Source organism: Ciconia boyciana, chromosome 24 (assembly GCF_034638445.1).
Source record: "Ciconia boyciana chromosome 24, ASM3463844v1, whole genome shotgun sequence".
Lineage (NCBI taxonomy): Eukaryota > Metazoa > Chordata > Aves > Ciconiiformes > Ciconiidae > Ciconia > Ciconia boyciana.
Genome location: NC_132957.1, coordinates 1,515,266 through 1,542,915, shown reverse-complemented (window position 1 = coordinate 1,542,915; position 27,650 = coordinate 1,515,266). Strand labels below are relative to the sequence as shown.

Below are 27,650 nucleotides of genomic sequence, written 5' to 3'. Positions count from 1 at the left end.
GGGGAGCGGGGCTGATCCCCTGGCACGGCCGGCAGACACACGTCGGCTTGCGCCCAGATGTGTGGGCAGGTCGCGTGGCGCAGGTTGGCTCTGCTCCCTCCCGCGCCCGCCCCTGCCCTCGGCGCGTGGTTGCGTGTACCTGGACGGACCCCCCGAGCCTGCCGGCTGCCAGGTGAGCTCCCAAAGGCTCCTCGGCAGGCTGCCCACTGGCCTGAGGATCCCACAACTCCGTCCCCTCGGGCGGCTGCTCGCGACAGGCAGGAGGAATAGAATGAAAAGAAACAAAAGAAAAGAAAAGAGGAAGAATGGGGAAGAGAAGGGAGAGGTGGAGGAAAGGGGCAGGGAGAAGAGTGGCAAAGGGAGTCGAGAAAATAAGACATGCAAAAGCAAAAACATGACCAGAGCAGCTCGAGTTTGTGATTGCGGAGGGCACTCACGCAGCACCATCCCGGTGGCTCCCCAGAGCAGTCCCTGCGGTGACACCGTGGGTCCGCATCCTCCCTGCCACGTACATATGCACACACGCACCCCCCAGCAATGGAGCTGGGCTCTTCCCCGGCACCAGGCACGTCCTCTCCGGGCAGCTGAGGACACACTGCCCTGCGGAGCACGGCCAGCCCCGACAGGGCCGGTGGCTGCATTTCGGAGCGTGCTGGGACAGCAGTGCCGCTCGCCGCACAGGGAGGTGCAGCCGGGCCGAGGCGATGCCGCCGGCCGCTCTCCTACAAGCGCAATGTTCCGAGGCTGACGCGGATCTTTGTGGGGCAACTGCGAGGAAGCGAGCTGTGCTGCTCCTCAGGGCACCGGGCTCCTCAGCTGTCCGACAGCAGGGGAGCACCCTGCTGCCAAACCCTCGCCACTGTGAGCATGGCACGGCCCCTCTCCATCCCCAGGTTGGAAACTGCTCCCACACTGTGGGAGTTTTGTGCTTTGCTTTTCCCACTGCCCTTGAGAAGGGATGTCGAACATGGCATTTCTTGGATGCTGGAGGCAGAGAGCAGATCTTACTGGGAACAAGTTCCCAGGAATGAGCCAGAGGCGCTTTGAAGATGTCATCCTCTCCCTCAGGAAGCGCTGCCCAGCCACCAGCCAGTGAGAGCCAGGGCTGTCCCTGGCTCCCCGTGGTTGCAACGCCCACAGCAGCAAGGGGCACCGCTGGGCCGATACATGGGTGAGGGAGGACAGGGTGCTGCACCCTCAGCTCCAGCCCGTTTGCAGGTGCTCTGCTCCCCGTAGCAGACAAGAGGACAAGGCTCTGTATGGGACCGCTGGGGAAACGTGTGAGGTTTACTCTTGATGGCAGCAGTCCCAAAGCCACGTTTCCTGCACCAGGGCAGGATGGGCCACGGCACCAGAGAAGGGCTGGGCAGCTCAGCTCCTTTCCCACAGTGACACAGGCAGGGAGCTGCCTGCACAGCTCTGCCCGTCTCCCTGCCCCGGGCTGCTCCCAGCTCGGCCCCACATGCCCCGCCGGTTCCCAGGGCAAAGCCAGCCCCTCTCTCCAGCACGGGGCCACACGCTGCCAAGCTGCACCACAAATCTCCCCCGAGGCCGAGGCAGCCCCCTCCCTTGTCCCGTGTCCCCATCCCATTGAAGAAAGTGGCACCGCAAACAGAGCAGCAAGTTACTCCCATGGGGACGCAGCACCGGGGACATTGTCCTTAGCACAAGGTGGCTCAGCCTGTACCGTGTCCACACCCACCGGTCAGCGCTAAACCCTGCAGCTTGCCGGCTGAAGCCCAGGCCTGGCGCTTCCCCACCGTGCTACAGCCTCCCACGGCTGCTTCTTCACGCTTCTGCCAGGCCACCTGGCCCCAGGGACGCTGCCCTGGTCCCCCTGCTAGCCACAGACCCAGACCCACAGGGAGGAAGCCCTCCAAGAGACAGCACTGGGGAAAAAAGGATGCCGTGGTCCCTGCCTCCATCCAAAGGTCCCACTGGGCTCTGTGAGCCTGTGGAGCAGAAGCCCAAGCTGTGCACGACCGCGGTCCCGTGCCCCGGCCCGGGCAGCGCTGCCGCTCACCTGGTGTTTGGTGTGTGGCTGTGCTTTGTCTCTGTTCGGGGGCTGCACCTGCACCTCGCTGTGCATCGTGCCGATGGGGGTGGGCTGCGGACACAAGGACAACATCAGCCGCGGCACAGCAGCCCTCCCACCGCCCCACGCTCCCTGATCCAACCTCTGGCCAAACATGCAAAACACCCCAGAATCGGGCCCTGATCCCAGCCCCTACCCCTGCCCCAGCAGCTCCACGCTTGGTGTTTGGCTGCAGCAAACCCAAAGAGGGTGCCCATGGCAGAAAGCAAGGTGCCAACTCGACTGCTGGGTTCCCCTTAGCTCCAGGAGCCTCAAATTTCTGTGTCACAGCTTTAACTCATCAGCACGACAGCCTCAGTTTGGAGCTGGCTGCTGGTGTCTGGTGAGGACTGGTGGAGCTGATCTCTTGGGCACGGATGTGCGTGGCAGGGACGACTACCGACGTGCATCCTCCCTGGCTGCTGCCACAGACCATGCTGACTCACCACCATGCTGCCCACCGCCCCCCCGGGCACCCTGGGGCCCCGCACCCTCTGCCCACCCCCGCTCCCTCGCCACTCACCAGCGGTTTCCCTGCCCAGTCGTATTCATAGTCGAACACGTAACCGTTCCTCTCGAACAAGTCTGTGAAGAGCTTCCGCAGGTAGTCGTAATCAGGCTTCTCGAAGAAATCCAGCCGCCGCACGTAGCGCAAGTATGTGGCCATCTCCTCTGTGGGGACAGAGCAGGCTCAGTTGGGGCAGGGGGACAAGATGCCAACGCAGTGGCTCTGGGGCCAGGGCCAGGCCATGCAGAGTGCCCTCACCTGGGAAGTTCTCACAGAGCACCTCCACTGGAGTGGCTCTTTTGGTGTCGCCGATCTTCTGATACCTCTCCTTTAGCGTGTCAGCCTGGCAGAGAGGAGGAGCAGGTCAGCATGAGGGCCAGGCACGTCCCCAGGAGCGAGGAAGGCACCACGTGCCGTCAGACCACAAATGGTTTCTTGGTCCCCCTTTTCCAGGTAACAGCGAGAGCTCATTCCCAGGGAATCCCCTCACCCAGGGCAGCTTTGGAAGATGAACACTGGGGAGTGTGGTTCCAGGACAGCCACTGTGAGAGCAGCTGGGATACCCGCAAAGCAGGAGGGACACAGAGAGGGGAACACCTACAGCCGCTCAGCACAGAAAGGGCCTGGCATGGAGCTCAGAGCAACAGCCCCTGCATCTGGTGGGGTGCCAACACTCCAACACCCCGGGGGCCAAAGCTTTCCCCTCCCCACACTCTGATGCTGCCCATGCCAGGGCAGAGCCAGACCCGCAGGGCAGCCGTGCCCAGGGACAGTGGGAGCTGGCAGTTACCTTGAGGCCTTGCCAAGGGAGGCTCCCGCGGAGGAAGTACATAAACATGTGCCCTAATGCTTCCAGGTCGTCCCTGCGGCTTTGTTCTGCATGGAGAGAAAAAGAGATATGGGCACGTTCCCACTACAGCCACCTTCCCTGTCCCTGTCAGACCCTGCAGCACCCCAAGTCCCCTGCCAACATCCCAGGCTGAAGAGCAGGAGAGGCAGTTTGTCCCCAGCCCCACCTCTGGCAGGGGGGAGCTCGCACCCTGCAGTCCCCTTCCCTCTCCCTTTCAGCCGAGAGGCAGGGCTGGCCGCACGGTGCGCACACACCTTTCCCGAGGTGGGTGTTGATGCTCATGTAGCGTGCTGTCCCTGTCAGGCTCTTGTGCTCTCGGTAGGGGATGTGTTTTTTGGTCTCAGGGTCAATATACTCTTTGGCCAGGCCAAAATCGATGATGTGGATGGTGTGCTGCCGCTTGCTGCCCGGCCGCCCCACCAGGAAGTTCTCTGGCTTGACGTCTCTGTAGATCAGGCTTTTGGTGTGGACGTACTCCATCCGTGTGATCTGGGGGCAGAAGGAGATGTCAGCACCGTGGCAGAGACGCACCGTGCATCCTGCACGCATCCCTGCACGCTCCTCCCCTGGGCCCGACTCTGCTCTGATTGCCTCGCTCCCAGCCAGCAGCCCTGCTCCCCTCAGCCCGTACATCACCCTGGGTCAAAAGGACGGGCACAACAGGTCCTCCAGCCCTGGGAGACAACCTCAGTCCAGCCACATCTCAGACACACAGCAAGAGATGTTCAGCTGTGCTCAGAGAGGGGCTGTGTGGGGGTGAGGGAGAGCCCTCCTCCGTCAGGGAGAGGGTGAGGTATGGAGGGAGGTGGTCTGGGATGTGTCTCCCGCAGCCTGCCGGGTGCTGGCTCACCCCTCCTTCCCCTCCCCTTCCCTGTGGGGTCCCCACACAGCCTGACCGCCGTGCCCATGTATCACCCCATTCCCCCAGCGTGGTCTGCGGCCAGGCAGGCCAGGGTGAGCCACACAGAGCCGCAGGTGAGGCAGAGGTGCTGTGCTCACCAGCTGGATTGCGATCATCAGGACGGTCTTGAGTGTGAAGGTCCGATCACACAGATCAAAGAGATCTTCTAGGCTGGGTCCTAGCAGCTCCAACACCATGGCGTTGTACTTCCCACAGGGGCCAAAGTAGTAAACCTGAGGAATTCCTTCTGCAAGAGACGGAGCAGGGGCTGCCAGGGATTGCAACAGGGCTGAGCAGCACACGGCCATGCTGACGTGGCCATGCCATTGCTGGAGCTGGGACGGGGGGCTGCAGACAGGGGGATTTCTCTGCACTGCCCTCCTTCCGTGCCGCAGACTGCCTGGCTCTGCTCTTGGCAGGAGGGCGAAGGAGGCAGCTCCATCTGCATCCCTGACTGCTGCAGGGGAGGTGGGAGGAAAGAACTAAATAAAAAGGGATCAAAGATTAGCGTGGCTCTGTGTAAAATTGGTCTCTCCGAGCCGAGCAGATGGGCAGGAGTCGCTCATGCTGGGGAGCGAATTTGCAGAGTCACATTTATAGGAAGCCTCCCTTTCCTAGCCATGTCGCCTGGGCGGCCAGCTCCCCGCGGCAGCTCAGCCCAGCCCCATACCTGCATTGCCGAGCTGTTTGTAGAACCGATACTCCAGGTGCAGCTGGGGGGCCCGGGATTTTATGGGTTCCTTGGAAGAGAGAAGGAGAACGGTTAAGGCTGTTGTAGGGAGCAGGATGTTAGACACCTCCTTCACATGCTGGCAGCAGCTGGACTGAGAGCATTTGGGGTTGAGAAAAGCTGGTGTAAAATGGAGATGAAGCCTCAGGGGACAATGAGACGAGCCCATATGGCAGCCAGATCCACCCCCTCCAGAGAGATCCGGGTGCTGGGGCAGACATAAATGGGAGCAAGTATCAGTGGGGACCACCCTCTCCTGGAGGTCTCTCTGCTGCTGGCACCGGCTGAGCGCAGCACAGGCCACAGCGAGGTCCTGGAGAAGCGAAGACGCAGCTCTTGTCTCCCTGGGCCCAGATCACCCCACCTGCAATGACGTGTGTTGCTTTGCCTGCCCTCGATTCCTAGCAGTGAGCACAGCTCCCCGCGCAGCCACCCATCCATCTCCTAGCGCAACCCACACGGCTCGACCCACTCCAACAGCCTGGGGAGGGTGAACAATCTCCTTCCCAAGTGGCCTGAACATCACCACCCTGACCACAGAGGGACTCACCAATTTGATAGCTACGTATTCATTCGTGTAGAGGTTCTTTCCTGCAGGGAGACACGAAAAAGGCAATTGAAAGCAAGTGAGCCTTTGCATTAACCCCACTTCACACCCGCCGCAGTCCCCTGAGGGCTCCTGGGCTGCGGAACAGACATCCCAAACAGGTTCGGTGGCTCCCACAACACATAAACAGGCCTCGAGGCATGAGCAGGAGCAGGAACCCACTGTGGGGAGTTGCAACACGCCTGTTAATTACCCCCAGATGGGGTATGTGGATTCCTCTGGGATGGGCAGGCTGCTGGGGGGCTGGAGCCAAGTCTGCTGGGAGGGGGCAGCGTCCCAGTCCAGGCCTGCAGGGATGTGACTGGCCAAGGCAGGAACAAGGCTGGGACTTGCTGTTTCTCCCAGCCACATCCCTGCATGGAGAGGGGCCGCCCTGCCCTGGGAGGGCTGTCCAGAGTTGGGGGATGCTGCTTTGTGGGCAGCAGGACTATGCAGAGGGTGGCAGGGAAGAAGGACCCCCAAGAGCACTGGGGCAGCTTGAGGCATTGCAGCTGGCAGTGGTTTGAAGACGCTGCAGGTAGGTGGAAATCCCTGCCCCAGGGCTGGGGTCACTCCTGGGGATGGCACACGTGTGTGTGTGTGTGTGCACGCGTGCACACATGTGCGGCTCAACCTCATCCTTCGGGATGCTCCCACTAGCCCAAGGGTGCAGGGGAAGCCAGGAGCAGACCCACAGCACGGCCCAGACTGTACGAGGAGGAGCTGAAGGCACCGATATACTGTGGGGAGGGCCAGACGACTGCTTCCAGGTGCCCAGAAGAGCTGAAAGGGCAGCCGTGCCACTCCAAGAGCCTGTAAATGACTTCCTAGAGAGCTCAGCACCTTCATGGGAGCTTTCACACCCATAAGTACAGAAAGGTTGAACTAATGGTGTCTGCACATCACTGTGCTCACCCCAGGGAGCCAGGAGGGCATGAGGAAGGTGTAACACCTGGGAAGCATCAGTACAACCTCTGTCCCAGCTCCATAAAAGCAAAGATTAAAGAGGTTTGCAGAAATATCCGAGTGCCCCTTCTGCCAGAGCCCTCCAGGACACCAGGGAGACAGGAGTTAACCGCAGCAGGTTCCCTTCCATGGCACGCAGAGCCAGCAGACACGCGATCCACTGCCTGGCATGTGCGTATCTGATGGAGCTGCATCTGTCTCCTCAGATTTTCTCCAAGCAGTTTGCTCAGGGAACAAGCTCCTCCTGGCATAAGATTTCATCTGCTCCAACTGCTGCTCTCCACCTGAAGCAGCAATAAATCCTCGCCGGGTGACATCAGAGCCAGCTGCTGAGCGCCAGAGTCGGTAGCAGGATTATGGGAAGAGGGATGAATGGAAGATATTAATGGAGCGGCTCCTCCCAGGGATGGGCTCTGCAGCCAAGGAGGGGCTCAATCCTGCTGCCTCACTGACCTTCTCCCATCCCAGGGGACCTCTGCCAAGCCACTTTGTCTCCTGCCTCTGCAAAACCAAATCCCTTCACAGCGATTAGGAAGTAGCTGATTAGGGAGGGAGAAACGTCTGGCTAACAGGAGTGTATGCCAGACCCAGGGTTTCTGGCCCATCACAGACTGACACTTCCTGGGGAGGAGGTGGGACATCCTCCAGACCCGTGCACGGCTCCAGAGCGCTCAAGGAAACCCTCAGTTCATTGGGAACTTGACTGGGGCAGGGAAGAACTGAAATCCCGATGGACTCCAGAGCAGCCCCCTCGCCCCTGCCGTGAGCAGTAACCTCCCAATGACTTAACGGGGAGAGAAGGGAGCAAGCTGGCAGGGAGGAGAAGCGTGTACAGGCAGCTTATCTTCCATGCACCAGGACCTCTGTGTTTTGCAAACAATCGCAATGGAGAGCAAAACAGCCCCACGTGCCGGCTGGGACGCAGGGGCAGGCAGAGCCCAGCCAGACAGGCATGGCCCTAACTGGGACAATGGCACAGGGTCCCCATGTGCTCCCCGGCTAAGATGAGCTCCAGCCTTGGGGACGTACAGTTCAGTCCAAAAAAATCACTGCTGCCTTCAGGGCAGTAACATGCAACTAGAAAACTCACAGCTGGATTTTCCCTGAGGTTAGGCTGGGTCTGAAGAGGAAAAAAAAACCGTGGCAGGATACCTGCCACCTTGCCAGAGGGGCACTGCAAAACCGGCCCAGCACAGCAGGGAGGGAGAAGGGAAGGAGGCAGGAGCATCCCCAGCAGGGCTGTGCTTGGAGAGGTCCACCCCTGTCCCTGTTATGTGGCATTTGTCCTGTCCCCACCACACTGGCCCCCCGGCACAGAAAGCTACCCGCAAAAACGCTCTGGGAGCTGGCAGCCCTCTCCCAGTACAACAAATGAGTCCAAATCATTTGATACCCCCGTGGTTCATCCCTTCCGGTAATGCTCAGAGGGCTTGGACAAAGCTGCTAGAGAAGATGGGGGAGCAGAGTGAGCACGGACCATTGCTGCTGTCTAACCACCACCATCCTCTTCCCCTTCCCCAGTAAAAAGAGGAGCGAAGAGCAGACCCAGCCTATCATGAGAAAAAAAAAAAAAAGGCAACAGGAAAGAAAAAGCGAATGAGCAAGGAGGCAGGGCTGCAGGGTCTGTCCCCCGGCAGGGCCTGGCCCATGCTGGGGAACTGCCCGCTCCAGCTCCTGGAACAGTTCCCACGGCTGCCCCCATGCCGCCTGCTCTGCCGAGCGCTCACTAACATGATAACTTTAACATATAAAATGTGTTGGAGTCCAGGGACTGCCCCAGGGGAGGACTCAAGCAGGCACCACTGCAGGATTCACAGAAGAAAAGGTGCTTTTGAAAGAAAAAAAAGAAGAGAAAAGTGGCAAGATGGGCGGCAGAAAGCAAATATTTGCGTTTGCAGAGAGGCCTTTACCCAGCTCAGTGCTGGCAGCGCCTCTGAATCCAGCTGCCAGCACCTGCAAGACATGGCATGTCCGATCAGAGCCGAGCCAAAGCCATCCATCAGACCCGGGGTCTGTATCGCATTTAAAAGCCGGACGTGGCTTTCTCTTAGCCCTGTGCTAACACCCAAATCGTCCCCCTCCTGAAGGCGGATTTGGCAGTGGTGGGATCCGGCACCTGCTCCTGCACATCACGGCGGCCCAGGGAGGAGCCGGGCTCTGCGCCGGGCTCCCAGCCGCGTCCCCATCCAAGTGCCTCCCCTGTGCCAGCCCCTCCGCCTGGCGCTGCCCCTCGGTTGTGGCACAGTGCGGGCACAGCACCGCACTCATGGCGCGGGGAGCCTCTGCGTGCTACGGCCCTGAGTCACACCTAGACACCGGGACCAGCAATTTGGCTTCTCCGGTCCCCAGGCGATGCGGTCGAGGAGCACGGGAAAAGGCAGCTCTGTGCGAAGGCAACCGGGCACCGGCCCAGCACTGCAAGCACTGCAGCCCCAGCGACACAAGCTGTGTCAGTCCAAGCAATGACAGTTCCTTGGAGCATTGGGGTTTAATACCATCGGGGGGAAAAATAAAGTTATTTTAGAGTTTGACCTTCCTCTAGAGGAGGCTCTGAAAGACCAAGAGGAAAAACAAGTGTGAGCCATTAGCAAGGGAGCCAAGAGGAGCAGTTAGCAGGCAGCGTGGGCTCTTCTCTCCCACAGCCTTCTCCAAAGATGCCTGTGAGTCGCCTCCGGCACGTGGTGGGTCTGCGGCTCCGACCAGCCAGCCGCCTTTTAGAGGTGGCTGAGCCCTTCGCCATATGTGTACGGAGGTCTCTGCAGAGCCGAATGGGTCACAAGCGTCACATGCATCGTGCTGACCCCAGCCCACATTTTCTGAAGGTAACTTTTGTGGCCCCCGAAAAGTAACCCCCATGAGTAGCCGGGAGGCTGCAGGCCAGGGGTGAGAACCACAGCTCAAGAGAGCTTGGGAATGTCCCCAGCACTCGCACGTGATGATTCAGCTGGGACACGGCCCCAGCCCAGCTGTAGTAGTGACCTGCTGTTGGCTCATACACCGCACAGGGACCCACCCCCCCATCTTCTTCCCTCCAAAATGCTGGCTTTACTTTTTAAAAATAAGTTATTTTCCAGCTTTTAACTTCAAAGAAAAACAAGCTGCCATTAGAAATGAATGCACCAGGCTGGGGGAGAGAGGTGAGCACAGAAAAGCTGCAAAAAGCACATCTGCAGAAGTTTACTGCAGGAAGAACAAAAGCAACAGCCTCGGCCGGGTCCCCATCCTTCCGCGCACCCGGGCTGAGGCTGCCCCAGGGCAGCTCCATGGCACAGCCGCACCAGAGCACCCACCTTGGGCCAGGCTCAGGAGGGGGCCATCAGGGAGCCCCCGCCTCGGGCCAGGCTCAGGAGGGGGCCATCAGGGAGCCCCCTGCCCAGGCAGCACGGCAGGACAAACAGCAGCTCCTGGCTCCAAAGCGCAGCTCCGAGGCAGCCCAGCACCAGGCAGAGCTCAGGGAAGGGGGCTTGCGTACCACCCAGGTGCTTTGGGCGCATTTTTGACCTTTAATGTCAGGGTTTTCCTTCTCTCTCCCTATCCCAGCCCACTCCAAAGCACCACCAAGGAGCTGCCAAGAGGGGCCCGCTCCAACAAACCCTCACTGCGAGCAGTACGTGCTGGCCTTGCTCCCAGGGGTGCAGGAAGCTGGCAGAGGCAGTGGGCTGCAGGCTCCTGCCGATCAGCCGTAGCCCAGTGCCAGGGCACACGAGCCACAGCCACGCTCCGGTCACCCCTGCTGCCACCAGCTTCCTCCTGCCTTGTGTTTCAAAGGGCAGCACCCAGCCCTGGCACAGAGGCAGGCTGGCTGCAGGCAGCAGATGGGCAGGGGTGCTGCCCAGCCAGGGCAGGGGGGGAGCTCGGGGGGCTGCAGGCAGCGGGTGCTGCCCAGGGCTGCCTTTGGAAAGCCCCAGGAGGAGCTGGGCTGGCGCTCGTCCACAGCTGCAGGCTGGCAGGGGGAGGAACAAGCACTTCGGCACGGTGCCCTGCCTGGCTCAGGATGAAGCACCAGGATGGGGTGACCAGGATGTAACAGGACCCACCACCTGCACGACCTAAACCTGCCGCTCGCTAACCCCCACATGGCTCCCATGAGGGGAGCTCGCTCCCCTCGCTCCCGCTCCCAGCCCAGCTCTCCAGTCATGCTCATACAGCAAGGAACTGGCCAGCAGCACCGCCTGACTGGGACAGTCCTACTTTTGCCATCCTGGGACTGGCACTACTTTTGTGTATTGCCCAGGATGCCAAGGCCAGCATGAACAAGGAGGGGCGGGATCCAAGCATGGCTCTGGCAGCCGGGAATGCCTGCCGAAGTCATTCCCCTTCTGTCTTCCCACAAATGCCTTATGCCAATTTTTTTTAAATTTTATTTTTAAACAAATCACTTTTGATTTTGGACACCTCCACACCTGGGAGGACACTTGTCCTGATCTGGGGCAGCTGAGCTGAGGACAGATCGGCACCTGCTTCTCAGTGCAGTGGTGAAATTGGGCAAAGCGTTACCTGTTTCAGGAGGACAACATCTTCCTCCGTCCCCCACTGCCAGGAGCTGGAGGAGTCACCTCCTAGCATGTTTTTGCAAGATCTCCTGGCTTTTTTTATGAAAGGAAAAAGTCCAAAGAAGATTTAGGAGCTTTTAAACACTGAGCTAAACTTTGGCCTCTGCAACCAGCCTGCCTTGAGGACTGAATACTCCATTCCCAGGGGAAAACCGAGTGTCCAGCAACAGCTAGGGAGCATGCCTGCTCCTGCCACCACTTCACAGCAGGATCCCTCTGGTCCCTTGCCATTCATCTGCAGTTGGAGGAATCCCTATTTTCTGTGAAGTCCTGAAAGCATTCCTGAGCCCTGACGCAGCTCAGAGGCACACCTAAGGAAGAGAGATGCGATTTTAGGAGAAAAGCCACATAGCTGTGGCTTCCACTGCTGTGATGAGATCTTGTGCTCAGGCCTTTACCATCTTATGGCCAGGCGCTACAGGGTGTGACAGGGCAGGAAAACCACGTGAAGGGACTAGAAGCTTCTCTTGCTGGTGGCAAGGACAAACTCTCACAGCGAGAATCAACCGCTGCAGAGCCCCAGAGCAAGAGCTCACTGCTTGTCCCTTCAGCCATGAGCAAACTGAGCCCAACTGCTCCCAGATCCCTGCAGCAGCTCCGCTCTGAGAAACCCGGACTGCCAGTTCCACAGACACTCCTCAGATCCATGCGAGACTCGTGTCCGTCTTGGTGCTGTCCCTGAAAAGTGAGGGGGAGGCCAAGGCAGGGGGTCACGCTGACCCTCAGCGCTGAGCATGCCAAACAAAGCAACAGCCATGGCCCCAGTTGTTTCAGACTCCTGCCTAGAGCAGGATCTTGGAAGATAGCTCACTCAGAAACACGTACCTGCTGGGAGACGTTCACTGGCAAGCAGGGAAAAGGAGGTGGAAGGACACAGGTACACCCTGCACAGCTCAGAGCCCTCTGTCCCCCCCCCCTCCCAGACAGCCCTGCAGGGAGGCACTGGCAGCAGGAGGTCCAGCATCCCCAGGGGGTGTCCAGATCCACCTGGGTAGCGAAAGGAGCAGCTGGTGCTGCAAAACCCCTAAATACCTCTCCTTCCACAATACCTAGGTCTGGAGGAAGGATCAGAGCTCTTCACGACACTGGGAGAGACAGACCCTTTGCTGCTGAACGCGGGAACCACTTGGCTGGATTTTAAAAAGAGCATTTTCCCAAGCTCTGCAATTAAGCGGCGATCCCATCGGGGAGTTCAGGAACAGGACGGTTTAGCCTGGCACCAGCCAGTCTGTCATGCTGGGAAGAGCTAACATTAACTCCCCGCAGACAGAGGCGGCACAGCGAGGTGGGTAAACTCACCCCACCCTCCGTGCGGGTGCCTGAGCTGGGGCTGCCGGCGACGCCTCCCGACAGCCTCCCACCTCCTGCTCCTTTTGCACGCAAACAGCCTGCCGAGACGACCACATTTACTGCAGGTTTAGCTCAGAGCTTGGTTTGAAAAGGCGCTGCTTAAAATACCACGGAACAACAAGGCCTACGGCTGTCACGGGCTCCCAGCCTGCTCCGGGGACCGGCTCTCTTCCCTCTTCCTAGGGCACAAGCCCTTTCCCAAAGCACTCACAGCCAAGGCCAACGCTCCGCCTGGCAGAGGCTCCATCAACACATCCAACACGCATTCCTGGAGACATCCAGACTGCACTGCTGGCACAGCGGTGCCTGGCACTGCCAGGCCTCTCCCAGCTGCCTGATGCCAACCAAAGAGTTAACAGCTTGCTGAAAGCCTCCTGGGGCACGCCAAGTCCCTGGGAGAGGGGCAACCTATCCACCCTCTAAACAAGCTTGCTTGAACCGTTTCCTGATAAGCTTGGTTCAACATGGAAAGTGACCATGGAAAGTGCTTGGGTTTTATTCATCCCTTTCTCTCTCCTCTACATAAAATTTTAGGAGAGTCTCTGAAACAACCAGAGAATTTACCCATGATAAAATACTGACTCTCTTCCCCTGATGCTCGCCCCAGCAGAGCGAACACCCCATGGAGAGGCCCCCACTCTCCATCCGCTCTCCTGAGGCACATGGTGCAGCGGGAGGGCAGCACCCTGTGCACAATTGGGGCGAGACCTGGTGAGCACACAGTGGCATCTCGTGAAACATTACTCAGTAAGTGTTCCTGGACTGGGGGGGACACCCAGGCCTACATGGGCCACCACCACTTCCAACAGACTGGACTGAACTGTAACACTCTCCCTGATAAACCCGAAGAGCAATAGGTATGGTGAGGAGATGGGAAACACCTCTGCAATAAGTCCTTTGGGCTGTCATAGGCTTTGAAAGATCAAGCACAGTGTGAAGGGGCTGAGGAAAAGGAAACTCTGCGAAGGAAGAAAGGGCTACATGCAACGTGCAATGCTTCAACACTGTATGGCCGGTCAACACTCTCGGTGCTGATGGTCACAGGCACGTGCCAGCTCCTCCTGCTGCAGGAGGTGGATGCCAGGGCAATCCCTGCACAAGGAGTTATAGCGAGGACAGAAGATGACCCTTCTCACCTAGACGGAGCTCCCCGAAATTGCCGCATCCAATCTTCTTGCCGACCCGGAAGTTGGGACCCACCATTAAGACTCCCGAGTTGGTTCCAGCACTCCGGCTTCCATGACTGCTCCTTCCTCCACCTGTCTTGGACATCCTTTTACCTTCCTCCAGCTCCCCTTTCCCTCCTCTCTTATCAAAATCCATAAGTTTGTGATACCCCGGCCTCTCCACGGTTACGCTGCTGCCATACAAATCCCAGAGCTGCCGAAAGTTGAGGGGTGAGGAGAAAAGAAGCAGGGCTCTTCTTGGTTAATACACCATCACGGTGAGCGATGGGAGGGCGGGGCGTGGAGAAGGAGGGATAAGCGGCCACCCACAGGTGCTGGGCTACTGAAATGTTAGTGCTTTCCAAGGTCCCGCCAGGATTGTCATCATCGCCTGTTACAGGGAGTTCTTTGGTGGAGAGAACATCCTGTGGAGAGGGTCCTCCCAGTGTGGCTCCTTGGTCTCCCAGCTGTGGAAAAGAGAGGGAGAAAATTAGCACAAGGAAATGAAGAGGCAGAGGACAACAGGGGGTTGTGGGCTCCAGGCTCCTGCCCCCAGCTCCGCAGAGCCCCTCCAACACCTTCCCTGCGTTACAGATAACTCCCACGACGAAGAAGGATGCCGCAACTGAGGGGTGGGAGAAGCTGGGGTGTCAGGACTGTTGCAGGGTGCCCCACGTCTAAGATGCTGGCATAAATAAATAAAAAAGGCTGGCCACAGCAAGAGGTGAAACACTTGATGAGCATATCTCCAGGTCGGAGCCTGGAGAGTCATGTGGGGAGAACAACGTTCCCACAGGGAAAGGGCTGCTGGCAGCAAGGAGTCCTTTGGAGACACCAGCCGAGGTGCTCGGGGCCAGGCTGCCGCTGGTCAGATCCGAGAGTCCCCAAGAGCAGAGGACGCACGTAAACCACTGCGTTACAGGGCAAACCACACCAGGCGTGCAATTTCCTATGAAGTGAAAAGAGGATATTCTCCCCAGGCCGCTGCTTGCCGGGAGGGTCCCTGCAGGTCCCGAGGCTGTGGCCAGCTGAGTCAGAGCGCTTCCCCCCAGCACCAGCCTCCATTGCGGCTGAGCTGGGACCTTTGTGCCAGCGATCCTGCGCCAGAACGCGTGGGAGAGGACACTGTTTCTAAGCAGCTGTGCGCGTGTGGGGAATGACCATGCTCAGGGCTCCCACGACAGCCCGCCCAGGCCTGCCAGGCTGGGGTAGAACAGACACTGGCAAACAGGAACCCAAGGCTTACTAAGACCCCGCTCACCTCCACGGTGAGCTCCTGATTGCCGCTACTTCCTGCACTCTCGCAAACAAACCTTGATTTTAATTGCAAAGCTCGGAGCCAGGCACAGTGGGCAACACGGCTGCTGGCTGCAGCCTGGGCAAAAGCCGCTGTGACGCTGCGAGATGGCCGTGGACACTTGCTTGCTCAGTGGTCATGCAGCACCTTGCTTACCTCATGAGCACAGCTCCCCGCACTTCCCAGGGAGGCTGGCAGGAAGCCCCATGCTGGTGGTGGGGTAACTCAGGGCTCCCCTCAGCCCCCACAGACAGGCAGGACTCAGCTCAGCCCCTCAAACTAGGGAGCTCCTTCCCATGTGCACACCCCTGCTCATTGCACGGAGGTTGGACTAGATGACCTTTAAAGGTCCCTTCCAACCCAAACCATTCTGTGATTCTATGACATTGGCTCCACACAAGCCCCCTCCATGCAGCTGACCGTGTTCACATGGGTACAGCCCAACATCGAGGCTAAATCAGCCCCTCACTCCCTTCTGGACGGGTGGGATGACCAGTACCTATCGACCAGCTCTATGCTCCGGGAACCGGGTTCCCAAGAGGGAGCTGCGCTCTCCCTCCATCCAGGACTCCCACTGGAGCTGCCTGGGGGGAGGTCAGGCTCGGTCCCTGCTCACAGGGATGCCCACGCGGGAGGCAGCCAGAGCGTTCCAGGAGCAGGACAGCCAGGAAGCTAAACACAGGCTGGAAAGCGCAGAGGGTCAAGCAGGAGCTGGGTGCACACTGGGAGGCCACGTGAGAGACAGACAGACCGACTGACCGACACATGCACGCACGCCCCGCTTTCCCCCCAGCATTCATCATCTCTGGTTTTGCTCCCAGCTCAGTCCTTGCTGCGTTTCGAGACAGCTGAGCTGGGAGGCAGCTCCCACCCCTCCCTGCCTGCCCCCCCCCCAGCCCCACTCCCCCTCTCACCACCTTCCTTCACTCCTCTCCAGGCTCCCGTGACGCCCACCCAGAGCCCTTGCTGCCGCGGCCTCATTACCTGAGGGTTAAACAAGCAAACCCACGCCCCTCCAGCGCTCAGACTCCAGGAAATGAGCACACTGCAAGTCCTGACGCTTGGCCAAACCCCATAAAACTTTTTATTGGCTCTCAATAGCTATTAATAACAAAAAAAAGCTTCTTGTGCTAAAGGGTGCATGGGGGGAAATGGGGGAGGGTCTAAGAGCAACAGAGGGAAAAAGACACCCAAAGCCATAGCTCAGCATGGGGGAAGGACTGGCTGCCTAAGGGTCCGTGGGCAGGGGAGCCGCTCCCTGGGGCTGCCCCGCTCCCAGTCCTCGCCTGACACCAAATCCTTGCCAAGGGCCCACCACACCCTGTCCACAGCATCCTGGCAAAATGCCACTGCTCTCCAGGAGGGACTGGAGCTGCAGGCACTGAAGGTGCAGGGTGCTGGCCCGGCCCCTTGGGGCTGTTGTGGGTGCACGACACCCATCTGTGGGACCTGCCTGTTCAAGCACTGGGGAACAAGGCTTTCACGTGGGATGGGAGCCCCCTCCTTCCCCTGCAGGCTCCGTCCTCCAGGCCAACACCTTCAGCGCAACCCCAGAGCACAGCAGCCCCAGCACAGAGCAGCCTGACCCTCCAAGGCCACTACTGGCAGGCCAACACCTGGGGACCATCCTGCTGCACCCAGAACATCTCGGCCGAGGGAAACTGAGGCAGGCAGAGCCTTCCAGCTTCCCTAAAGGCCACGTGGGCAGCTGCAGGCCGGCTCCTGCCCTGACGCTCCCTTCCCCCGGCAGCCAGCGGTCTCCATCCCGTGCCAGCAGGAAGCAGGGTGGGAGCGGCAGCGGAGCAGGGCTTCCCTGCGCTTTGTTCTCCCCCAGCCCCGAGCGCACACGGCCGACACGTGATATCCTGCTCATTCTTTGCTCCCCCGATAATTTCCGCCCCGGGTTCAGCACATGGCGGTGCCTTCCCGCCCGTCTCGCGCTTCTCCCACCTCTGCTGGCCTCGCACAGGGACGCTGGGGAGCCACTTCCCCTGCGACCTCCCAGCTCCTGGCGCAGGCGGTGCGGCACGGCCCTCCCGGGGCGTTTCGGGAGCCACCTTCCCCGGACATGGCTCCAGCCACGCAGCGGGGACGGGGAGGCAGCCGGCGATGTGCAGGCCATGCTGCTTCATACCCCATTTTCATTTTGAATCACACCTTTATGTTCAGTCCCAGGGGATTTCAGGCCCAGACTGTTTGCACAGTCAGGCGGCCGACAGCCAGAGCCAAGGGAGCTCCAGCCCCGCGCTTGGGATTTTTTTTTTTTTTTTAAAGAGTTATGGGTCAGTCTCTGCAAGGGAATTTCAGACAATGGAGCGAGACAGAGCCCTAACAGAAGGGAAAAAATAAATACTGTTTCCTGTGAGCACTGGGAGACTGTGCTGTCTTCCCCCAGCCCAGACAAATGCAGGCAGCAGTGTAGCGTGACTCTCCAGCCCTACCTGCACAGCAAGCCCCGGCCTTGGGAGCAGCCCTCACGAAAGAGCCTGGCTCCAAACCCCGACTGCAGGCAGCCAGGCCAGGGCAACGACTGGCGAGGCCACAGCACCGACCCCCATGCTGGGGCTGTGTGCCAGCTGGCTGCCGTGCTGCGATTCCCCCTTTCCCAAAGCCGGGCGGTCAGAGCAGCAGGAAGTCACTGAGCCGCATCTGTGTGAGTCAGGCCAGGGCAAGTGATGCTCCTCCAAACTGGCCACCAGCCTCCCCTGTGGATGAGCCACGGGGAGGCGAGGGCTGGAAGGAATCTATTTTTGCATCCGAAGAGCGCCAAGGAGAGGCAACGGCTCTGCACCTCGGTACAAAAGCAGGACCCACCTCTCTGTGCAGTGTCAGTGACTGGTCAGGTTTTCCACTCTGTGCCATAAAGAGATCTCTGGCCTTTAAAATTGAGAACAACCTAATTAGAAACAGAAACCTTTGGTAAAATCCCAGAACTCCCACTGCTCTGGAGCAAACAGCCCTGCAAAACCTGTGTTTGTTAAAACACAGCAGCCTCTGAACAGGCAACATGGACCCAGACCTGCCCCGTCCTGCCACCCCAGGGTAGCAGCACCATGAAGATGCCCCTGATAAAACTGACGGCATGTTGTTGCCTTTTGAACAGGAATCCTCACCCAGAAGGTCACATAGAGGCAAGCAGCCTCAGAAAAGCACCTTCTAGGCTGGATTTGTTGGCCTGGTATAAAATCTGATGCAAGATGAGACTAAGAAAACTTCTCTCTCTCTTTGGGGGGAAGGGGAGGGAGGGGGATGAATAAGAAAAAAAATAAATTGGCCTGAAGTTTGGTAGAAGAAATTCTAAAGCAAGCTGTGGTCTTAAAACAAATAAGCACTGCCCTGCAGTGTTTGCAACGCAAGTGCTCCAAGCCAGGGAACCTGAAAGTGAAATAAACTGCAGACAAGTGCAAGTGACTTCAGCACCTCCCCAAAACAGAACCACAAAAACACTGAAAGTACCATAAAGGGGGCAAAATCACACTCAAGCAATCATCTGAAACCCAAAGAAGGGGTTTATGATGTTTTTGTTGAAATACTGAGTTCTTTTTATTTGCCATCTGGTTTTGAGTATGTCAGGTCTGCTCCAGTCACATTTACAAGCTTTCCTCTGCAGTCATGAGGGTGAGAAAAAGGGACTGGGGGTGGGGGGTTGTTTGTTGTTTTTTTTTAAAAAAAAAAAAGAAGGAAAAGCTGCAATTCTAGTGGTAGCCCTTGTCTCTGAGACCTGTGACTTGGACTGAAATATCGAGGCTCAGGAAGTTCCTGGCCACATTTGCAAGTATAAAATGCTGAAAAGTTGTATTTTTAAAAATTGCTTTCCTGTATAGCGAAACCTCATGGCTGCCGAGAAAGGACTTGTACAATACCATCTGGGGCACATTGTTCCAGGCCCTTTATACACACACAGTGTTCCTGCCCGAAAGAGGTTACAATTAAACGGGGCAGGACAAAAGAGGGGAAGAAGAGGAAAAAATAGCAGCCCAGAGCAGGGAAGTGATTGGTGAAGGTCGGGGAGCAGGTCCGTGGCACTTCTCAGAACAGAGTCCAGGTGTCCTGGACCAGCCAGCACCCCCAGGAGCGTGCAATGCTGCTACCAGCCACAGAGGCTTGACTGTACCGAGCCCTGATCTCCGCAAGCCTTTGGGATGGTTACTTGAAGCTGGTTTCCCCGTGTACTCTACACTTTGCAGGCAAAAGAGAAACACAGCTGCATCCAGATGAAAGAGAAAGGAAAGCTTCTTGAGAGCACAAAAAAGAAAAGCCCTTGAACACTACACAGCTCCAAGTACAGATCACAGCCAATTAAAAGCTAAAAATAATCACAAATACCCTGATGTCCCAAAGGACGACCCATCAGCTGGCTCCCAATACAAAAATCCAGACCAAAAAGCAACCAGTGGCCTTACACAGCTGAAACCAAAACCCAATAAATTTTAAAAGTTTAAGAGGCAGATGAAGTCTTAGCTTACAAGGAGATCAAAAGTCTTAAAACAAAGCAAGATCCAACATCTTTAAAGCAAGCTGCAGACGGTCCCAGATGATGTCTACAAAGGTCTGCAGTTAAAAATGTATTCTAGTCTTCAGCGCCAGCAGCCAACCCCGCTCAAGACAAAACAGGGAAAAGCTCTGCCACGACACAGAGGTTTCCCAAAATGAGAGGTCACAGAAAGCCTCACCAGGCTTCCCCAGGAGACCCCTCTAATGGGTACAGTCAAGCTGGAGGTGGGAGTGGAAGCACCGGAGGGACGCGGGGCAGCTCCCTCCTCCCGTAGGAGGGCAGGAGAACCAGGGTGTCCCTACGCAGGCACCCCACAAGAGCTCAGCGAGTGGAAAGGCAACGGGCTGCCGGAAGGCTTCAGCTTTTGAGCAGCCTGAAGATGCGCGAGTGCTACCCAAGCGCACGCAGACCAGCCTCCAGGCGCCATCGCAGTGCTGCTGGGGCCCTCTCCATCCACCCCACACCCTACATGAGGCCTCCAGAGACCCAAGACAAGCAGGACAACTCTTGGTACTCATGCGTGGCTCTGACTAGGAGCCTTCCAGGTCAAACAAGCTCAGAAGGGGAACAACTCATCTGGGGTGTGAGCAGCTATAGAATGAGAAACAGATGCTAAAGGGGGGCAAAAAAAAAAATTACTAATTCCAACCTAATGCTGCGAACTGTAGTGGTACAAAAGGTCTTCCCAAGATGGAGGTTTGGGCCCACACCTGCATCCTCCACAGGGCCACTGTTCCCATGTGTGCCTGTGGCAGTGGGAAGCAGAGGTCAATGCAGGCTGGAGGAACAAGACGGCAGCTTGCGGACAAAGGCTGTTCCAAAGAACAGGAAATGGCCATGAAGACACCTTCTCCCACCAACTTTGCTCTGGACTAAGAGGAAAGGAAAAACCTTCTGGAGTGTCCCAGTGCAGCAGAAACCCCTCCTGCTGGGCCTGCAGTGTCCTGTGCTCTGCAGGGCTGGCCAAGGTCCTCCCTCTGGGCTGAAGCTCCTCACTTCTGCTCTTTCAACAGCTGAAAGCTTCAAGGAAAAGCTTGTCCATACAGCTACCACAGAAGGGAAATCCAGTGGATTTGCCAAGATGTAAAAATAATGCAACTACTTCTCATATTCTGGAAATTTCATGTTCAAACCATATTTGTCCAAGCCCAATGCTAGCATCTCTTGCAGGACAGCCAACGTGACCAGTACAACCAGACAACCTGTACTGGAGCGACAGCAAGTGCATACACATGTGTAAAGATCCAGCTTGACCCACTGTTATTTAATTGATGTTTAAGAACAAAATACAAGCAAACTGGAACTAGGCCACCTTTACACTGAGGTGGGAATGTTCACACACCTTTGGCACCAGTTTAACTTCACGGGCTCAAAACTACTCTCTTCTACAACCGACACAGAGCTGTAAAGCTGGGGAGGTGACTCACTCCCAGCCCCACAGCAGTACCAGGAACCCGGTCCCCACGCCGCTTTCCTTCCCTTTTCTCTCTGCGCACACACGCACCAGTGCCACAGCAGAAAGCTCGGTTTGAGATGGCCACGTCAGACACCACAATAAGCCCGTTCCTGCATCTACCTTGGAGAAATGGCATCATGCTCCAGAGCACGCTGCCGAGCTCCCTGCAACTCAAGTCTCAACATTTATGAGAAAAATCCACACTGGGTGGATTTTTTGGGAAACAAAACAATTAGTAGGAGGGGGGTTTTTTGGTTTTTGTTTTATTTTTTTTTAAATGAAAGACTTTTAAATGAAAAAATTCCAAGACTTGGACTTGCTTGGGCAACAAGAAAGTTGTAAGCTGGAAGTGTAAGCTCCTCTCCCTGCCTTGTGCTGCCGGGCTCAGGTGATGCAACGTGCTCCACAGGGATCTCCTGAGCTTCCTCTGCCCCGGACAAGCACCTCTCCTCCTGGCTGGACACAGCAGTTTGCCATCAGCTCCTTCCCACAGCAGACGTGCCAAAGAAGCTCGGACACAGGTCCATGGGGTGGGCTGTCCCCAGCTGCATCAGCTGCTTCCCCAGGAGGAAGAGGGAAACCTTGCTGTTTGGAGAAAACCCATGCTGACCCCCACCCAGGGAAGTTCCCTCTGTGGGCTGGGTGGCAGCAGGGGTGTACAGCACCCTGAGCTCACTCTGCCTTGTACTCCCACCAGGTACAGCTCCAGTCATGGGAGACCAAAGCAAACCTACTGGGGCAGCAGACTATTCCTTATGGTAAAAGCAGATTGGCTTGTTCTGGCCCCATTTCCTCCCCATCCCTCAAGAAAGGAGAGGATTGAGTTTTTTGACTGAGGAACTTGAGGTACCCGGCAGAGAAGGGAGTTCTGGATGTGAGTATCTCGCTGGCCGCTGCACAGAAGAGCTGTGCCAACCCCATCAAGATGGAGAACTGGCTGCATCTCACAGGGGAGAGCCCCTGCGGAGGACTTGGAGCAGCAGGGCAGGGGTGAAGGAGCCTTTATCTGTCCCAGGGAATCCCTTAAAAATCAGGAATTCCTGAAAGCAGTCGCTTTCCCAGCAACACACAACGCCTGCGCAGTTTCTGCTGATGGCAGCCCCAAGAACATCATTCCTTGACCCCAGCAGAGTCAGGTTAAGCAGAGATGGTGTCCAGGCCTCCTCGCAATCTCCAGCGCTTTTCCCAGCTTACAGTGAGGTGGGAGCCAGCACAGTTCTGTTTACTCTGTTTCCTCCTTTGTGCATTCATGTTGGTGTCAGCACAACAGGAAGCTCTTGTTAAATAGTTTGTTACTTAACTGCTGATGCAGAGCCACTGGGGAACCCAGGCGTAACGTGCAGCGCGTTTCGAGAGGTGGAGGAGCCTCATAGCTCAAGTTCAGGGGTGGGATTTGAGAGATCTCAGCTCTGCCACCGCCTCCCTGGTGATTTGGGCATGTACTGACTTTCTGGCCCTTTGCATCCTGGCCATTACACTGGGATAACAACTCCCCTGCATCTGCCTTGTTCATCTGAGGTCCCCAGGGAGATGCCTGGCTCTTTCTCAGCTTTTGAATAGCGCTGAGAGCTCAGCAACCTTCTCCCTGCCTCCTCCAAGGAATCCTTCAGGGAAAAGACAAGAACCCAGTAACCGACTGAAGAAACTCCCCCACCAAACAGCAACACCATTCCGTGAAATCCACCCACCATACCTGCGCTCCTGCTGCCCACGCACAAGGTCATCAGCCCACCGGTGGGGAATATCCATCAGTCACAAATCCACTTTTTGGATCCTCACGTCAAGCCTGCCAGCCTGCTCGTCCCAAAGAGCAGCCCTTGTCTGAAGCCCTACTAGCCCATCTCCCCGACTGCTTCCTTACAAGCCGCTGCATCCCTCATCGCACAAACACGGACACCAGTTCACATCTGTACAGTGCTATCAGATTGAGTCATCGATTACACGGCAGACGCAGTCCTATCACCATGGTCACTGTACCAGGAGCATTTGAAGCACAGTTTCCCGTTCAAGACGGGAACGGTTGTAGCTGGTCTCCCCCTCCAAACAGACACCGCAGGGTGCTTTCACTTTTGGCCCCACAATGTTTACAATTAGGAAATTTGCAAGGGCAGTTTGTCCAAAACATGGGGTTTTTTCCATCCAGGTTGTTTCTTGAAAAGAAAAAAAAAAGAAGAATAATGTTTCTACCAGAATTTCTTCCAGTGTTCAGGGGGGAAAAAAAAACAAACCCAAAAAACCACAAAAACCCTAAACTGTGGCAGCAAAGCTTTTAATCCAACATGATCCGAGCATCCTTGTTCCAAACCTCCCCTCCCTTCCTGGCTTCCCAGCTCTTCACTGAGAACATGGTGTGTCCGTGAGGAGGGAGGACTCCACCCGCATGCCTTAGCCCAGCTCAGCCCCCCGAGCAGCGGGCGCAGGGCGCTCCTGGCACCTTCAGCCTCACCAGTCCCCTCCTGCCTCTGCCGCTCACTGCGTCCCATGGCCGGGCTCTCGCCCTCCCTGTGCTGACCGCTCCTGACAGCGGTGAGCAGCAGAGGGGTCAGACATAGCTAACACTGCTCTTAGTACCATAACTTAAAATAAAAACAAAAAAAAACCCCCAAAAAACAAAACGACAGAGGAGGAATGCGTTAGAGATTAAAGCATTTACCATGTGTAGCTGTACTGCTCCCAGTACAGACCATCAGCCTGACCGAGCACCTCAGCATTTTACCCTGGTATCCCTCCGTGACTCTCAGCCACATCCAAAAAAACATCCAAGCCACAAAAACACCAGGATTAAAAAAAAAAAAATCATAATAATAAAGCACTTGTTTTTTCCCCAGAGTCGAGCTGTGCTGTGAAGAAGATGGATTTTGCTTTCTGGCTTCCTCTTCCACCTATCATGTCTATTAAGCTTTTCTCTAAATTAGAAGTGTTCTCTTGTTACTGGCTATTCCCTTCTCCAGGAGATTTTTTAGACACTGTGCACTCTGGCCAGCTCTTAACCTACAACAGATCAAGCTCCAAATCTCTTCAAAAGTTATTTTCTCCCAGCTTCCAAACACAAATATGGCTTTTTAATGGATTACTATTAATTTTCAGTTGTTTGGTGTTTTTTGGGTTTTTTTTATTTTTAAATGGTTTGTGCCACATCATTCCCTCCGTAACGATGAGAAGAGCAGCTTCAACATTGCAGCAGAGAACTGCTTCTACCAAACGGGAGTCCTGCTTCACAGCTCGGAGGCCTCACCAACACTTGGCTACACCAAGTTCTCACAACACAAAACCAGTAATGGCTCACGCGTGATTTCATTGAGATCTTTAGAGGATACCAGCTGACATATTCAAACCCAGCAGTCTGCTTTAAAAGCAAAATCTCAGCTGTTCCTCAAACTCCAGCACCACTAATGGTGCAGTTAGTGCTGGGATGGCCCAACCATCCCAGACTCTTACTGCCCAAGGAGCAGTATGTGCTCATGAACCTGGAGTGTGCACAGCATCCCCCGATCCAACTCCAGCATCGCAACAGTCCCAAAAGAGAGTGGGAGCAAAGCTGAAATCTGTTCTCTAAACATAATGAAATTAAATTAGTAAAAAAGGGGGAAAACCACCAGTAGTACTGTTTTCAGTTTCCAATGGGGCCCAGAAGGCAACACTCTGAACAGCTGCTAGGAACTCATGTGAAGGTGTGAATTCTCTACGCTGGTGTGATTTTAAAACAATTGCCTCCTTTTGGAGAGGAGCACGGAAGAGCCGTACAAGCCACGTGCCGGAGAACACCCCTGGACCGGCAGAAGGGTAGAGAGCTGGCTGACTTCACCCTGAAGTCTTGACCACTCGCACCACAGCTCAGCGTGGACAAGGAAAACTCCCTGCAGGCAGGCATGGATGCGTGGGTATAGCGTCAGCTTTACTGAGAGTCAGCTTTCTGGCAGCAGTTCAGCAGTAATTATTTTGCACCCAAAAATATCTAACAAGGAAACAGGCCCCTCTAACCAACAGGAGTGGGACCATTTTGATGCCTGTTTGCTCCCTGCTTGCATAAGCAGAAATGGAAATCAACGTGCTTTGGACAGTCCAAATTCAGAACCACCCAGATCCTCAACGTTTTTGAATACAAACAAGCTTGCAGAGTCAACAGCTCTTCTAGGGCAACTCCTAAATCTCTCAGTAAAAGCAGCCACAAAGAAGACTTCATGAAGCATCTCTCCACTGCTGCGAGCTGCTATGCAATTTGCTCCCAGCCAAATGCAGAATTTCACTCTTTTCGTTGGATGCCCGTCCAAAGCAGTTACACCTGGATGGAAAATATTAACTATGCTTTACCAAGGAGCCGGAAATACCACGATGGAAATTTCAGCAGCAGCACAGGAACCTAGCAAAAAGCTAAAAATACTTCTCTAGGAAAAATAATAATAGTAAATATACACATGCTTAAATAAGACCAGATCTGAAAACTAGACTAGAAAAGATCAAACACAGCACAAGTCAGACAAATTCATCGGAGAACCAAGTAGATAAGAGAGTCTATTCACCTTTTTGGGCTCATCAGCCACAAAAACTTAAACTTCCAACTACAGAATTCATAAAATCTACCAGAAAACACACTGAAGCTTTATTAGAGAGACTTGAAGGGAAACAGCTTTTGGTTGACTTTACAGACCCCACAAGAGGGGTCTGTACTATGCGCCTTGATTTACCCCTCGTGTGACATGCGATGGTGCCCAACTAAGCCCCACTGCAGCCACCTCCCAGTTCTCGAGCCACATCCATCTCAAGAGCCATTCCCATGGTGGATCCCTGTGCTGGATCCACACTGCATGGAAACAGTGGCAACGCCAAACCACTGTGGGGTGTTGGGAATGCAAAATCCCTAGATTTTGCATTAGAGATACCTGCTCGCCTTCCCATCCAGCCCTGTCGTCATGCCTCTGGGATGTTACCAGCATCTTCTACCTGCTCTCTACTCCAGTATCCCTTCTCCAAGACCAGCAATGGCCATCCTCATGCCTTCTGGGCCAGGAGAGGTTCTGGTACACACCTGGGAGATGGCAAGATCAGCAAATCGCCCAACTACAGCTCCAGCCTGCTGCCCCACTGCTCGTGCTAGCATCGCTTTGGTGTTCCTGCTCACAAAGCAATTTCTGGCTGAGAAACTGCAACTTGCTTTGCTATTACCGTAAGAGGGAGGCTGTAAGTAACAGAGGGGTAACCAGAGCAGTAAACCTGGTTCTGAACAACAACAGAAGAGACACAGGCTCACCTTCTGCCCCTGCGTGAAGTAAATCACCCAAGGCTGTAATTCTGCAGAACCTATCACATCTTAACAGTTCAGCACAAAAAAAAAAGCCAATTAGGATGTTGAAGTGGTTTCAATTTTACTCATGTAGAGTTAGTAGTACTGGAAGAAAGGAAGTTCATTACAGACAAAGCTGAGTCTCTGGCTGGGAGACCTTAAAAGGACAGTAGTCAGAGTCCAACTCCCGGTTCTTCATCCCTTCCCACAGCCCATATGTTCCAGTGGTTTCCACGGGACACACGCAGGCACCCCAGCCAAGACACTGACGGTGCCTTTCAAGTCCCTGCTCGGCACCTCGAGAGCTGGATTCAATAATGCATTTCATACACAGAGTCGCTTACTTGAACAAGTTGTCTCAGCCGTCAAGCCCCTCGCATGCCGGCCCGGGTTTTGCGGCTCTGCCAGTGAGTTTTCTATTTAAACCAGACAATACATCCACAACTCGGCAAGCTCCAGTTAGACACCGGATACTAATTAAATCCATGCTGCAGCTACAAGGCAGAGCTGCAAAGGAACCAGCTGCCTTCCAAAAGTCCACAGCAGCTGGCCAGCAAAAACCTGTTTACCAGTCCCGTGCCTTCCCTTTCTCCTGCTCTTCCCTCCACACATTTACCGAGGTTGACGTAACAGCAGAACCTGCTTCTTTTCCAACCAGTCCCGTCCTGCCCAGTTCTTGCACCGATTCCATTGTCACAAGCACGCTCATCTTGAGAGAGGGCCTGCAAAGGTTTCATTTCTACAGTCAAGACCCAATATCGCTATTTACTCCATTCCTGCCCAGAGCATAAAGCCCAAGACTCAGCTGTACAGCCAACATCAACCCCAAGAAGCTTCGGAGTAGAACAATCCAGCCAGATCTGACTGACACGCTGGGAAAGGTCAAGTCCCTAACGCTCACCTACTGCAAAACCTGAGGTTTGCTTTCATGCCTGGCGATTCCTCACAAAATAGGCTCTCTCTGCAAGCAGGTATCCAAAGGATTGTCTGTATCCCAAACCAGTGAGTCACATTTGTGCCCTAGGAAACAGAGAAGCCCAAGGAGAGCTACTGCTCAAACAGCTACTGAGCACAGACTACAGAGTCAGAGCCCAAAGCACCTTCAGGGTGGACAGCCCTACTCCGTATTTCAACCTCTGCCACTGGACATAGATCCTTTTTAACCATTTTTGCTTCAGCTGTGGGGAAAAAAAAACACCTTAACAACTCAGCCACCCTTTTGCTGCCCTGACATGCGATACGGAAAGGAAGGCCAAACAAGGACAGATCCAGACGTGCTCCAAGCAGCTGCTGGGCCTGCAGCACCGTGGGGATCCAGCTGAAGGCTGACCGACTCGGAAAGTTGAGCAGCGCCTGCAGATGCAGAACGGGAGCTGCACAAGCACGTCTAACGCATTATCGTGCCCTCTCCATCCTTCCCCCAGCACCACAGAAGCT

General features: G+C 55.8%; 1 protein-coding gene across 3 annotated transcripts in view; it reads right to left on the bottom strand.

Moving 5' to 3' along the window:
• Window positions 1-27,650, bottom strand: part of CSNK1G2 (casein kinase 1 gamma 2) — a 46,196-nt gene that overhangs the window by 2,856 nt on the left and 15,690 nt on the right. For 2 of the 3 annotated variants that reach the window (XM_072845220.1, XM_072845219.1), the window contains exons 2-10: window positions 13,655-14,151; window positions 5,614-5,654; window positions 5,004-5,073; window positions 4,432-4,580; window positions 3,687-3,921; window positions 3,373-3,458; window positions 2,841-2,925; window positions 2,598-2,746; window positions 2,024-2,107 (exon numbers count right to left, since the gene is read on the bottom strand). In XM_072845220.1, the coding sequence (XP_072701321.1) occupies window positions 2,024-2,107; window positions 2,598-2,746; window positions 2,841-2,925; window positions 3,373-3,458; window positions 3,687-3,921; window positions 4,432-4,580; window positions 5,004-5,073; window positions 5,614-5,654; window positions 13,655-13,841 (1,086 nt within the window). In that variant the 5' untranslated portion in view covers window positions 13,842-14,151. Of the gene's footprint in view, window positions 1-139; window positions 245-2,023; window positions 2,108-2,597; window positions 2,747-2,840; window positions 2,926-3,372; window positions 3,459-3,686; window positions 3,922-4,431; window positions 4,581-5,003; window positions 5,074-5,613; window positions 5,655-13,654; window positions 14,152-27,650 lie in introns of all 3 variants that reach the window. The other variant, XM_072845221.1, reaches the window with a different exon arrangement.